Source organism: Podarcis tiliguerta (genome assembly GCF_965153285.1).
Source record: "Podarcis tiliguerta genome assembly, chromosome: 10".
In the NCBI taxonomy this organism is placed as follows: domain Eukaryota; kingdom Metazoa; phylum Chordata; class Lepidosauria; order Squamata; family Lacertidae; genus Podarcis; species Podarcis tiliguerta.
In genome coordinates, this window is record NC_139543.1 from 689,531 (window position 1) to 703,076 (window position 13,546).

General features: G+C 41.1%; 2 protein-coding genes across 9 annotated transcripts in view; one reads left to right on the top strand and one right to left on the bottom strand.

The window, feature by feature from the left end:
- Window positions 1–13,546, bottom strand: part of NUDT5 (nudix hydrolase 5) — a 1,423,229-nt gene that overhangs the window by 655,653 nt on the left and 754,030 nt on the right. The gene's annotated exons all lie outside the window — the stretch shown is intronic.
- The window catches only part of ITPR2 (inositol 1,4,5-trisphosphate receptor type 2), a 320,952-nt gene that overhangs the window by 232,104 nt on the left and 75,302 nt on the right, over window positions 1–13,546 (top strand). For 7 of the 8 annotated variants that reach the window (XM_083399206.1, XM_083399209.1, XM_083399213.1 and 4 more), the window contains 3 exons: window positions 3,252–3,508; window positions 6,952–7,152; window positions 12,951–13,061. In XM_083399206.1, the coding sequence (XP_083255332.1) occupies window positions 3,252–3,508; window positions 6,952–7,152; window positions 12,951–13,061 (569 nt within the window). The remainder of the gene's footprint in view (window positions 1–3,251; window positions 3,509–6,951; window positions 7,153–12,950; window positions 13,062–13,546) is intronic. The other variant, XM_083399210.1, reaches the window with a different exon arrangement.

Sequence of the window (13,546 nt, forward strand, 5' to 3'; positions counted from 1 at the left end):
AAGGGAGATAGTAGTAATGGGGGACTTCAATTACCCGGATATTTGTTGGATGTCAAACTCAGCCAAGAGCATAAGGTCAAACAGATTCCTCACTGGCCTTGCAGACAACTTCATTGTCCAGAAAGTGGGAGAAGCAACAAGAGGAACAGCCATTTTAGATCTGGTCCTAACCAATGTTGATGACCTGGTTAGTGGGGTAGAAATGGAAGGGTCATTAGGCGTGAGTGATCATGTTCTTCTGAAGTTTACTATACAGCGGAAAGGAGCAGCCAAGCATACTAGGACTCAATTTCTTGACTTTAAGAAAGCCGACTTCATAAAACTTAGGGAAGTGCTGGGTGAGATCCCATGGACAGTAATACTAAAAGGAAAGGGAGTTCATGATGGCTGGGAGTTTGTTAAGAGGGAGATAGTAAAAGCACAACTTCAGGCAATACCAATGAGACGGAAACAGGGAAGGTGCCTAAAGAAGCCAGGGTGGCTATCTAAAGAACTTTTAACTGAGTTAAGATTAAAAAAGGATGTGTACAAAAAATGGAAAAGGGAGGAAACCACCAAAGAGGAATTCAAACAAATAGCCAGCACGTGTAGACACAAAGTCAGAAAAGCTAAAGCACAGAATGAACTCAGGCTTGCTAGAGAGGTTAAAAGCAACAAAAAAAGGCTTTTATGGGTATGTTCGTAGCAAAAAGAAGAACAAAGAAACAGTGGGGTCACTCAGAGGAGAAGATGGTGAAATGCAAACAGGGGACACAGAAAGGGCTGAACTCCTCAATGCCTTCTTTGCCTCAGTCTTCTCCGATAAAGAAAACAATGCCCGACCTGAAGAATTTGGAGCAAATGATTCAGGAGAGGAAACACAGCCCAGAATAACTAAGGAGATAGTACAAGAATACTTGGCTAGTTTAGATGTATTCAAGTCTCCAGGGCCAGATGAACTGCATCCAAGAGTATTAAAAGAACTGGCAGATGTGATCTCAAAACCACTGGCAGTCATCTTTGAGAATTCCTGGAGAACAGGCAAAGTCCCGGCAGACTGGAGGAGGGCAAATGTTGTCCCTATTTTCAAAAAGGGGAAAAGAGAGGACCCAAATAATTACTGCCCAGTCAGTCTGACATCAATACCAGGGAAGATTCTGGAGCAGATCATTAAGCAAACAGTCTGTGAGCACCTAGAAAGGAATGCTGTGATCACCAATAGTCAGCATGAATTTCTGAAAAATAAGTCATGTCAGACTAACCTGATCTCGTTTTTTGACAGAATTACAACCCTGGTAGATGAAGGGAACACAGTGGATGTAGCCTACCTTGATTTCAGCAAGGCATTTGACAAGGTGCCCCATGATATTCTTGTAAAGAAGCTGGTAAAATGCGGTCTTGACTATGCTACCACTCAGTGGATTTGTAACTGGCTGACTGACCGAACCCAAAGGGTGCTCATCAATGGTTCTTCTTTATCCTGGAGAAGAGTGACTAGTGGGGTGCCACAGGGTTCTGTCTTGGGCCCGGTCTTATTCAACATCTTTATCAACGACTTGGATGATGGACTCAAGGGCATCCTGATCAAATTTGCAGATGACACCAAACTGGGAGGGGTGGCTAACACCCCGGAGGACAGGATCACACTTCAAAACGACCTTGACAGATTAGAGAACTGGGCAAAAACAAACAAGATGAATTTTAACAGGGAGAAATGTAAAGTTGGGCAAAAAAAATGAGAGGCACAAATACAAGATGGGTGACACCTGGCTTGAGAGCAGTACATGGGAAAAGGATCTAGGAGTCTTGGTTGACCACAAACTTGACATGAGCCAACAGTGTGACGCGGCAGCTAAAAAAGCCAATGCAATTCTGGGCTGCATCAATAGGAGTATAGTATTAGATCAAGGGAAGTAATAGTGCCACTGTATTCTGCTCTGGTCAGACCTCACCTGGAGTACTGTTTCCAGTTCTGGGCACCACAGTTCAAGAAGGACACTGACAAACTGGAACGTGTCCAGAGGAGGGCAACCAAAATGGTCAAAGGCCTGGAAACAATGCCTTATGAGGAACAGCTACGGGAGCTGGGCATGTTTAGCCTGGAGAAGAGGAGGTTAAGGGGTGATATGATAGCCATGTTCAAATATATAAAAGGATGTCACATAGAGGAGGGAGAAAGGTTGTTTTCTGCTGCTCCAGAGAAGCGGACACGGAGCAATGGATCCAAACTACAAGAAAGAAGATCCCACCTAAACATTAGGAAGAACTTCCTGACAGTAAGAGCTGTTCGACAGTGGAATTTGCTGCCAAGGAGTGTGGTGGAGTCTCCTTCTTTGGAGGTCTTTAAGCAGAGGCTTGACAACCATATGTCAGGAGTGCTCCGATGGTGTTTCCTGCTTGGCAGGGGGTTGGACTCGATGGCCCTTGTGGTCTCTTCCAACTCTATGATTCTATGATTCTATGATCTCACCTGCTAATGCTTGGGAGAAACAAACCATAGTTCCTGGGTTAGCATTACGTGTGATCATGGTTCATTTTGTTCTGAACGAACCATAATCTGTAGCCACAGTTGTTTTTAGCCTTCTGCTTGTGGTTTGTTGGAGCAGAACAAACTATGATCCCCAGTTCTTACTCAACACTAAACCAGAGATTATGGGTTGCTTCTCTGTACACTACTGGAGGGACAAAGTAGGCAAGGTCAGTGTGTTCATTGTAAACTAGTAACTGTGGTTAACACTGATGTCACAAAAGCAAAGACTAGGCTGGAAGCCTCCTTAACATTAAGTTTTATATGTGCAAGGAATTTCTTGCAATTTCTACATGTGGTACAATCTAGGCATAATTTTATCATATGAGAAGTAGTTTATTTGGATCAGACCCCTAAAGTGATAAGTTTAAGAACTGTGGCACGGATATCCAAAATATATGTGCTGTAGCTGACCTGAATTATCACACAGCTCAATGTTGGCTGGGTTCTCAATGTGATTGGGTTCTCAATGTGTTCCTTACCAAAATCTTGACTCGTATTCATGCCTGCCACCATGTGCTGGGAAGATTTTGCTATAATATAGGTCGTTAGTCTACCACCTTTTTATTGATACACCAACAAGCCGAAAGCATCATAGAAGAGACTAAAGGATCACTTCAAATTCTAATGATGTATTTCTGTATCAAAATGCTTTACAGGTTTTTTTTATTCTCACAAGAACTTTTGAGTGTAGCTCAATTATTTATATTTTATGATAATCATATATTTGTTATCTTATGTATAGTAAGAGATTCAAATCTGCATCTGAAAGAAGGAATGAAGGGGCAATTAACAGAAGCCTCGATGGCAACATCTAAAGCTTATTGCGTATACCGCCGAGAAATGGACCCAGAAATAGATCTCATGAGTGCTGGAACAGATGCCGGGAATGTAGATGAAAAATCTTCAGAAGAAATGACAATGAGTCCTGCTATTGTGATTATGCAACCAATACTAAGGTTTCTTCAGTTATTATGTGAGAATCACAATCGAGAACTTCAGGTATGCTCTTGACTTTTTATCCCTTTCAAAAGGAGTAGCCGCCACAGAAGTATGAAAGCAATACAAGTGGAGGAAGCTCATTGTATGAGCAGGCCTTAAAACATCTGATAGAGATTTGAAGCTATTTTGTATGATATTTTGCAGCCCATGCTTTCTACCCTACATCTCACTGAAATGTAAATAGTTTAAAACAACCTACCATATATTTTAGGGACCCAGGTGGCGCTGTGGGTAAAACCTCAGTGCCTAGGACTTGCTGATCGTAAGGTCGGTGGTTCGAATCCCCGCAGCGGGGTGAGCTCCCGTCGTTCGATCCCAGCTCCTGCCCACCTAGCAGTTCAAAAGCACCCCTAAGTGCAAGTAGATAAATAGGTACCGCTTTATAGCGGGAAGGTAAACGGCGTTTCCGTGTGCGGCACTGGTGCTGGCTCGCCAGATGCAGCTTTGTCACGCTGGCCACATGACCCGGAAGTGTCTTCAGACGGCGCTGGCTCCCGGCCTCTTAAGCGAGATGAGCACGCAACCCTAGAGTCGGACACGACTGGCCCATACGGGCAGGGGTACCTTTACCTTTTTACCATAAATTTTGCAAAGTTGTTTGTCTGTGCTCTATGCATTTGGACACCTCTTAAGAGAGTGTATCCAAATTTTGCATGATGGCTTCTGAGAGACTTCATTCTGGGAGTTCCAGAATGACTACTACCACACGCCACGCCAAGTGCCCTGCACCTCACTCTGTACCTCAGTAAACACCAGCAACCTGCTATCTGGGAAGCCAGGAGATTACCGGTGGCCACTGCTGAACATGACTAACTTTGGTCCATTGTTTTCAATAAATCCACTTTGACTAAAACTTTGTTGTCTACAAGTGATGATAAGGAAGCATATTTATCTTAAAACTGAAATAAACTTGTCGATATGATTTATGCAGCCAGTGTACTAACATGTTTTAATCTTTAAAGCTTTTTTAAAAATTCAGTGCTACTCCCTAGAAATAGGACTACTTGATTTGAATGACATTAGTATTTTTATTTTCTTTCTTTTTTTAATAATATTTTTTATTAAGACTTTTACATAGAAAAAAGAAAGAAAAATACAAAAATACAAAAAGAAAAACAAATAAAAACAATTCCATTTTCATAGTATTTCTTACATTTGCTTATTTCCCAGACTTCCCCAAACCTCCCCTCACTGTATTCCAATTCAAATATTTAATCAGCAAATCCCTTCCCTCTATCTTATCTTAATCTTTATCTTTATATATTAAACCTTTAATTCTTCATCTTTTAACCTTCGAATTTTCCATACTCCTTCACCACATTATTACTAATAACCTTTTAACCTCCATCCGATGCCATTCTAACATTCATTGATTTTATAATATTTCTGTAAATAGTCTTTAAATTTCTTCCAATCTTCCTCCACCGTCTCTTCTCCCTGGTCTCTGATTCTGCCAGTCATTTTTGCCAGTTCCATGTAGTCCATCACCTTCATCTGCCATTCTTCCAGAGTGGGTAGTTCTTGTGTCTTCCAATACTTCACAATAAGTATTCTTGCTGCTGTTGTGGCATACATAAAAAAGGTTCTATCCTTCTTTAACACCAATTGGCCAACCATGCCCAGGAGAAAGGCCTCTGGTTTCTTCGGAAAGGTATATTTAAACACCTTTTTCATTTCATTATAGATCATTTCCCAGAAGGTCTTGATCCTTGGGCACGTCCACCAAAGGTGGAAGAATGTGCCTTCAATTTCTTTACATTTCCAACATTTATTATCGGGCAAATGATAGATTTTTGCTAGCTTGACTCGTGTCATGTACCACCTGTATATCATTTTCATAATATTCTCTCTTAAGGCATTACATGCCGTAAATTTCATACCTGTGGTCCATAACTGTTCCCAGTCAGCCATCATTATGTTATGCCCAACATCTTGTGCCCATTTAATCATAGCAGATTTTACTGTTTCATCCTGAGTATTCCATTTCAATAGCAAGTTATACATTCTTGACAAAATCTTAGTTTTGGGTTCTAACAGTTCTGTTTCCAATTTTGATTTTTCCACCTGGAAGCCAATTTTTCTATCCAATTTGTATGCCTCCATTATCTGATAATAATGAAGCCAGTCTCGCACTTTATTTTTTAATTTTTCAAAACTCTGCAATTTTAATTTGTCTCCCTCCTGTTCCAATATTTCCCAATATTTCGGCCATTTGGCCTCCATATTGAGCTTTTTTAGGGCTTTCGCTTCCATCGGTGACAACCACCTTGGGGTTTTGTTTTCAAGTAGGTCTTTATACCTTATCCAAACATTAAACAGTACTTTCCTGACAATATGGTTTTTAAACATTCTGTGCACTTTAACCTTTTCATACCATAGATATGCATGCCAACCAAAAACATTATTGAATCCTTCTAAATCCAAAATGTCTGTATTTTCAAGGAGCAGCCATTCTTTCAACCAGCAGAAAGCTGCTGATTCATAGTAAAGTTTTAAGTCTGGCAGGGCAAAGCCTCCTCTTTCTTTTGCATCAGTTAATATTTTAAATTTTATTCTTGGCTTTTTGCCCTGCCAGACAAATCTGGAAATATCTTTCTGCCACTTCTTGAAACAGTCCATTTTGTCAATAATTTGCAATGTCTGAAACATTAGTATTTTTATTTTCAACCCTGGAAATTAATTTGGAGGAGAGTTATGATAATGCAAAATTTGCTAATTTGTGACAGTTTGTTCCTTATATTTGTTTTCAGTATTGGCTCAGTTCAGACCATAATTTGCACTAACCATAGGTTTGAACTTTAGAACAAGCTTTGTAATTTAGAACATGGTTTAGAGCTGGTTTCTATCTGCTCAACCCCCAATCCAAAAAAATCACAAATTCACTCCTGCTTCTATGATAGCACAGCTTCTAGCTGTGGAGCGATGGTCCTTTTGCATCCAGGTTCAGTTCCCATTATCTCCAGTTCAGACTAGGAGAGACCCTTTCCTTGCCTGAAACATTGGAGAGCCACTGTCAGTCATTGTTGACAATAGTGAGTCTTGAGATTCGGAGAATCTCTTCACAGTTTATAGATATACTTTTTATTCTCTGTTTGTATTTTGTATTTGTAAAACCAATAAAAAAGATTTTTTTTAAAAGATAAATAGTTTGACTCACTGTAAGGGAGCTTCTTTGGTTCGTAACTATGGTTTGTCAATTCAATAATGCAATAATGCAAAATTATACTAAGTGCAGACCACAGTTTACAAAACCTATTCAGACTGTGGTTTCTAATTTTTGTTTACCAGTTGGTGGAAAGCAGTGAATATCACTTCAGACATCACATGAAACTGCAATAATTAAGCTACTTTAACAATGGTTTGGGATGATGCCTGACTGAATTGAACCAGCATGTTTAATATGATGTCTGCATATGCATAAGGGTTTTTCCTCCTATTTTCAGAACTTTTTAAGAAATCAGAACAACAAGACGAACTACAACCTAGTATGTGAGACACTTCAGTTTTTAGATTGCATTTGTGGAAGTACAACAGGTGGACTAGGACTTTTGGGCTTGTACATCAATGAGAAGAATGTAGCTTTGGTGAACCAAACACTTGAAAGCTTGACTGAATATTGTCAAGGTCCATGCCATGAAAACCAGGTAACTTAAAAACTTCCATTGAAGAATCTTCACTGAATTCCGATCTGCATCCAAAAAGTGTCATCACCTAATTAATAGCATGATGATATCTGATGCTTTATGCTTCATTTCTTTATGCTGCTAGAAATGCCATTGGAAATTCAGGTCTGAAAGAAACCTAGAATTTTTTTTCAAACTAGACCAGGCCTTTTTTGGCGTATTTTTTCAGCTGCATGTTTATTTATTTTATTTATTTTATAAAGTGGGTAGACTTGTTTAAACAAGTTAAGACGCTTGCATGAGCTCAGTATGCAGGGAGTTCCAAAGTGTAGATGCTGCCACACTAAATGATTGAGTCCTTTGAAATGCGTAACATATATTATGTGGCACCTGTAGCAGTGCTAATTCCACAAATTTAAGTGGTTGAGTGAACACATGTAAGCTAAGTTTTCTGGTTATGTTATCAATTAATATTGGTATTTGTAGGGTTGCTAGTTTGCAACCTAGTGAACCTGATTTTACGTTTCATGCTAAAGATTGAGTGAGAGGTTTTGTAGCGGTTCTGTCTTGCTTCCATTCATCATCCTTCCATGCTTGCTGTGGAGTGATGCTAGTCTTGATCACTAAAGCAAGCAAAGAAGAGTGGATGGACCAGAGAAGGATCATATAGCAGGCATAGCATCTGCACTGTTTCCTCCTGCATTGTCATAGGTCAGGCATGTCCAACTCCCAAGAGACTGTGATCTACTCCTACTATAAAAAATGGCAGTGATCTACAGACTGGATTTAGATTGTTGAGCTTTTTTTAGGAAGCCAAAGTTGTTGACCACAGCTCAGGGGCACCCGCAATCAACCAGTAGATTGCGACCGACCTGTTTTTCCTGATGACAACCTGGCAGCCTTGGAGTAGCAGGGGTTCCCACTCCGAGTATTTAACCACACCATCTTTGTTCCTGCCCTAAAGTACATATATGAATGTATGTGCATATGTAAAATGGGCACTATCATAACTATCATGGTGACAATAGCAATATTTTTTTCTTACAGAAAGCATGTTTATGCACATGCTTTCACATTACTATATATGCACAGATGTGTGTGGCAACAGAATGCACAGGTGGTCTTTGCAGAAACACAAGAAAACTAATTAACTACCCCCAGGGGCATAGGAAGGGGGGCGGGGGTGGGTCTCCCCGGGTGCCATCATGGAGGGGGGTGACAAATGATCAAGGAACAATTACTGCCCTACTAGGGTGGTTCATAAAAAACTTTTTTAAAAAACGCCTGCTCCAAAGGTCTTATCTTAGTACACTAGGGATTATATAGCTATATATGAAATTTCATGCATATCAGTTAATATCTTGACCCTCCTCCATGAAAATAGCTGTTTACTTGGCCATTTTCCTATGTTGTGAAGGCTGAAATTTCCATTCAGTGGAGCAGGGTCAAGATATTAACTGATATGCATGAAATTATATAGCTATATACTCCCTAGTTTAGTAAAATAAGACCTTTGGAGCAGGCATTTTTTTAAAAAAGTTTTTTATGACCCGTCCTACTGCCCCACCCTCCGCTTGGCTTCCCGGGTCCTGGAAAGTCGGCCTAGGTGAAGAAAATGAGATGCCGCCGAGTAGACTAGGCCTTGCCTTGCCTTCGCCCCGCCCCCTGCACACAGCCGATTGGCCAGCTGGGTTGGGGGCGGGGCGAAGGTAAGGCAAGGCCTAGTCTACTCGGCCTCCTTTTCTTCTCCTAGGCCGACATTCCAGGCTGCTGAGGAGGCCTGCCAAGGCCGCTGCCTGTCCTGCGCACCCCCTTCGGGCCCAAACCCCCCTCCGAAAAACCTTTGCTGCCCCCCAAAGTGGAGCGTGCGGGACAATGGCAGCGCTGCCGCCCCGTTTTGCCCTCGTGTGGCGCCGGGAGGAGCAGCTCAGCGCCGCCCTGGGCGCTCGGCAGGCCGGCCTCCCCTTTGCCCCCAGCCTCCCCTGCGTGAAGCTGGGACCCCCCAAAAGCAGTTGTGTAATTAAAAGAAGATGAGAAAAAGCAGCAAAGCTATTCTGTGGCCAATTAGGGTCTATTAATGAAGTTCACACTTTTGAGAACCAGTCTGATGCTTTTGCAGAAAAATATTGCTAGACGCAAGACTTTTATTTTTTATTTCTTAAGCACTTTCAGTCTCCCATCTCAAGGCTAAGTACAGCAAACGGTACATTCCCACCCCAAGGCCAAACACCTCTGTGTGCCTCTATTAGGGACTATTCTCTTGCCTTTCCTTTGATGCTACTGATTACTTCTGCCACTTTAATTCTAGAGAAAGTGTTTAATTTTAAAAGGATCTGTACTATAGAATAACAGTGGTAACAATACATTGAAGACAAGTAAATATTTTGGGGAGGGTGGTCCCAAAGCCCTAGCGCCACCATCCCAAAGAGGAGAGGACTCTGCTACTCTTTTCTCCTCCCCTCCCAAATGTCTTTCTCTCTATCTGAACTGGCTCCCTGCCTGTTACATGCGTGTGCGGTTCCTCTCTGTGTAAAGTCTTCAAGCTGTTCCTGCGCACGCCTGACAAATCTGCCCCATTGTCAAAATTTATCTTTTCCCCCACCTCCAGTTGTGTGTCCTGGCTTAGGGGGAAAACAGGAAAGACAGATGGCCATCGGTCAGGGATGGTCTAGTTGAGATTCCTGCATTGCCCCAGAGGTTTGGCTAGATGACCCTCAGGGGTCCCTTCCAACTCTACAGTTCTGTGGTGCAGGCTTGTGCAGATTTTTAGGTACAAGTTGGATGCAAGGGATGCATAGGATTGCAGCCCATCTTACGCACCGTCAGCTCAGGAATAAGTCCCACTGATCATGATGAGACCAGATTGCTGCTGTGCAGTCCTGCTTTTTAAATAAATGTTTTCCTTTCCAGATAATACAGAGCATGGTGAAATCACAATAAATAAAACCTCCCCGTCAGTAGTTTCAAGCACTACTATAGGTTCCACATAATATCTGTACTGCATTGTTTACTGTGACAGCACCTGCCTATTGCAACAAAGCACATGCCTTTGCTAGACTCTTTTTGGACACCTGCTAAAAGCAGTCTTCTTTAGGCAAGCATACCTAGATGCTTAGGAAGTTGAAGTAATTTTAATCTTAATATTTAAGCTTTTGTATGTTTTAAAGTAGGATTGTTAATTTTTCTTGATTTTACTGATTTTACTGCTGTGGGTTTGTGTGTGTGTGTGTGTGTGTGTGTGTGTGTTTGGTAAACCACTTTGCAGGTTTTTAAAAATAAATTTGAATAAATAAATAAACAATAAACATAAATAAAATAACACAAGCCATCCAGTAGATTTAACTATCTGTCCACAGTCGCCTACTTGTTATCAGAGGCCCAGAATCCACATTCCTTTGTAAGAAAATATGAAATAACGTAAAACCATTTTTGCAGCAAAAAAATAATAATAATAATAAATCAATGTTGCAGGGGGGTGACAAGAAATTTTCTGCACTGGGTACAACCTGACCTTCCTATGCCATTGGCAATGAAACCAAGAAACACGTTTCTAACTTTTCTTTTTAATAATTCTTCAGCAGATGTCTTGGCTATGCTGTAAAGGTTCTAGCAATTTATTATTCTGAGAATTCTCAGGCTTTATAAATGTTGAAGGTTTGGACTGGGATTTGAGTGTTTAGCACAAAACCTATCACTGGGCAATGCGGGAACAATTTTAATTTGTAAAATGCCTTTACAAATGCTCTTGTGTTTGGATGTGGTTCAAAAGATTTAATGTCACAACTTGTAAAGCTGCAAAACAATTTTTACAATAACAATTCTTGGATACCAAAGTAATAAATATTAATCTTAATGTTCTGTATTATGGCAATGATCTAACCAAAGCTAAGCATGTTAAATCCCATTCATTTCACATGTTTAACTCTCCCCCATTGGAAATAAATATGTCTCCAAATTAGTTGCTGAAACATTAGTTAATTATTGCTCTTTTGTTTTTAGAAGCTTAATTTTGGGTAGATTATTCCCATAATACAATATTATTGATTGATTGCCACATAGGATCTAAAACCCTTGAATACCTTTCACAATTGATTTATTGATAATGAAATCTACATAATCTAGCACCATTAGATTATGTAGCTTACTACTTTCTGCTCTGACTGCCAGGGTTTCCCAGACCTGCCTGGTGTTGTCAGAAATTGAACCTGGGGTTTTCTGCCATTGAAGCATATGCTCTATCACTGAGCCATGTCACTACCTAGGGCCAGGAACAAGACATTCTGCTGGTTGAGGCACAGTTGTTGCTGCACTGCACATGCTCTGACCTTCCTCCTCTTTTTGCTGGTGTATCAGGCTCTCCAGAGCCCCTCAGGACAATGGCTTGTAATTCAGTTTTACTAGCAAACCAGAGGTTAAACTAACCCCTTTCCAGCCCCATGAGGAGCGCAGGGAGCATTCGCGCGACACACCTACACACTGCAGCCAACACGCTAAAGTGTCGTGACACACAGCTCTGTTCTAGAGTGAGGCGTTGTAGGAGAGGGGGTCCTGTAGAGTCTATGCTACTCTGTCATAGTGGCACAAAATACTAGTTAAAGTTTGAGAATAGTAAAGTGTTGCACTGCAAAGCAGCAGTAGCACAGTCTCTGGGGTCACCTGACCCAAAAGGTTGTGGGTGACTTGGGACCACCTGTAAGTACACTTTGCTGCAATGGGAAAATGGGGGCAATGCTCTGAGCATGCTAAATGGAGGTGGGTAGGTGGTGAGTTGAGGGAAAACATGCCAGCTGCCACCTTTCTGTATCCCACCTTTCTGCCTGAGGCAAAGGTCTTAGTTTGACTAAGATCCAGCCGTGGACCTTGTATGATACAAAGCATTTCTGTAGTGCTTTGGAGTACAGTGGTACCTCCGGTTACAGACGCTTCAGGTTACAGACTCTGCTAGCCCAGAAATAGTACCTTGGGTTAAGAACTTTGCTTCAGGATGAGAACAGAAATTGCGCGGCGGCAGCGGGAGGCCCCATTAGCTAAAGTGGTGCTTCAGGTTAAGAACAGTTTCAGGTTAAGAATGGACCTCCAGAATGAATTAAATTCTTAACCCGAGGTACCGCTGTATTTACAAAATTCGTGAAATATTATTTCAGGATTCTGGAGTGGGGCAGTTATCAGTGTAGGACACTGTGCTGCTCCGTGCTACAGAGTTATCGATCAAGCTCTTAGATTACATTTGCTACTGCTGCTATGGAATAAGTATAATTCAGGCTGTTATAACACATAAACTTTGAAAAAGGGGGGGCTTGATTTGTTTTTGGGTGTTTTGTGGTGGGTTTGCACATGTTTGTTGCTTGTTCAGACTGCAGCTCTGTATCCTTCTCCCCTCCAAAAAAGTATATTAAATTCATATATACTGCATCACTAATAGGCACAGTTTGCATGTCCATTCAGCATCTGAAAATCAACTAAAAAGTTCGTTTTATATCAACTTGATGCTAAAAAGAAAAATGGTTTGGATTTCAATAATAATAATAATAATAATAATAATTTCCTATTTGTGGTTTTGCAACAGGGGTCAATCAAGATTTCTCCTCAGTGTCTAGGAGTAGTATTCAAATAGTTTTTTACTCAGAGTAGACCCATTGAAATTAATTGATGTAGCTCTTGTTCATTTATTCCAATGAGTCTGCTGTGAGTAAAATTTAGTTACCCTAGACTCTGATTCAAAACACTAACTGTGTCACCTAAGGCCCCAAGGAATTATTGTATATCTGAAAATTTGCAACATGTACACTGCTGTCCTTATAATTATTTTTATGTTCTAGTCCTGCATAGCGACACATGAATCTAATGGCATAGACATTATCATTGCCTTGATCCTGAATGATATCAATCCTCTTGGAAAATACCGTATGGACCTAGTGCTTCAGTTGAAGGTACAGTGTTTACAGGGCTATTCTATACATATTTTCTCAGAAATAAGTTCCACTGGGTTCAGTGGGACTCACTTCTAGGTATGCATATATACGATTATAGCATCTAGATCAAGGGAAGTAATAGTGCCACTGTATTCTGCTCTGGTCAGACCTCACCTGGAGTACTGTGTCCAGTTCTGGGCACCACAGTTCAAGAAGGACAAACTGGAACGTGTCCAGAGGAGGGCAACCAAAATGGTCAAAGGCCTGGAAACGATGCCTTATGAGGAACGGCTAAGGGAGTTGGGCATGTTTAGCCTGGAGAAGAGGAGGTTAAGGGGTGATATGATAGCCATGTTCAAATATATAAAAGGATGTCACATAGAGGAGGGAGAAAGGTTGTTTTCTGCTGCTCCAGAGAAGCGGACACGGAGCAATGGATCCAAACTACAAGAAAGAAGATTCCACCTAAACATTAGGAAGAACTTCCTGACAGTAAGAGCTGT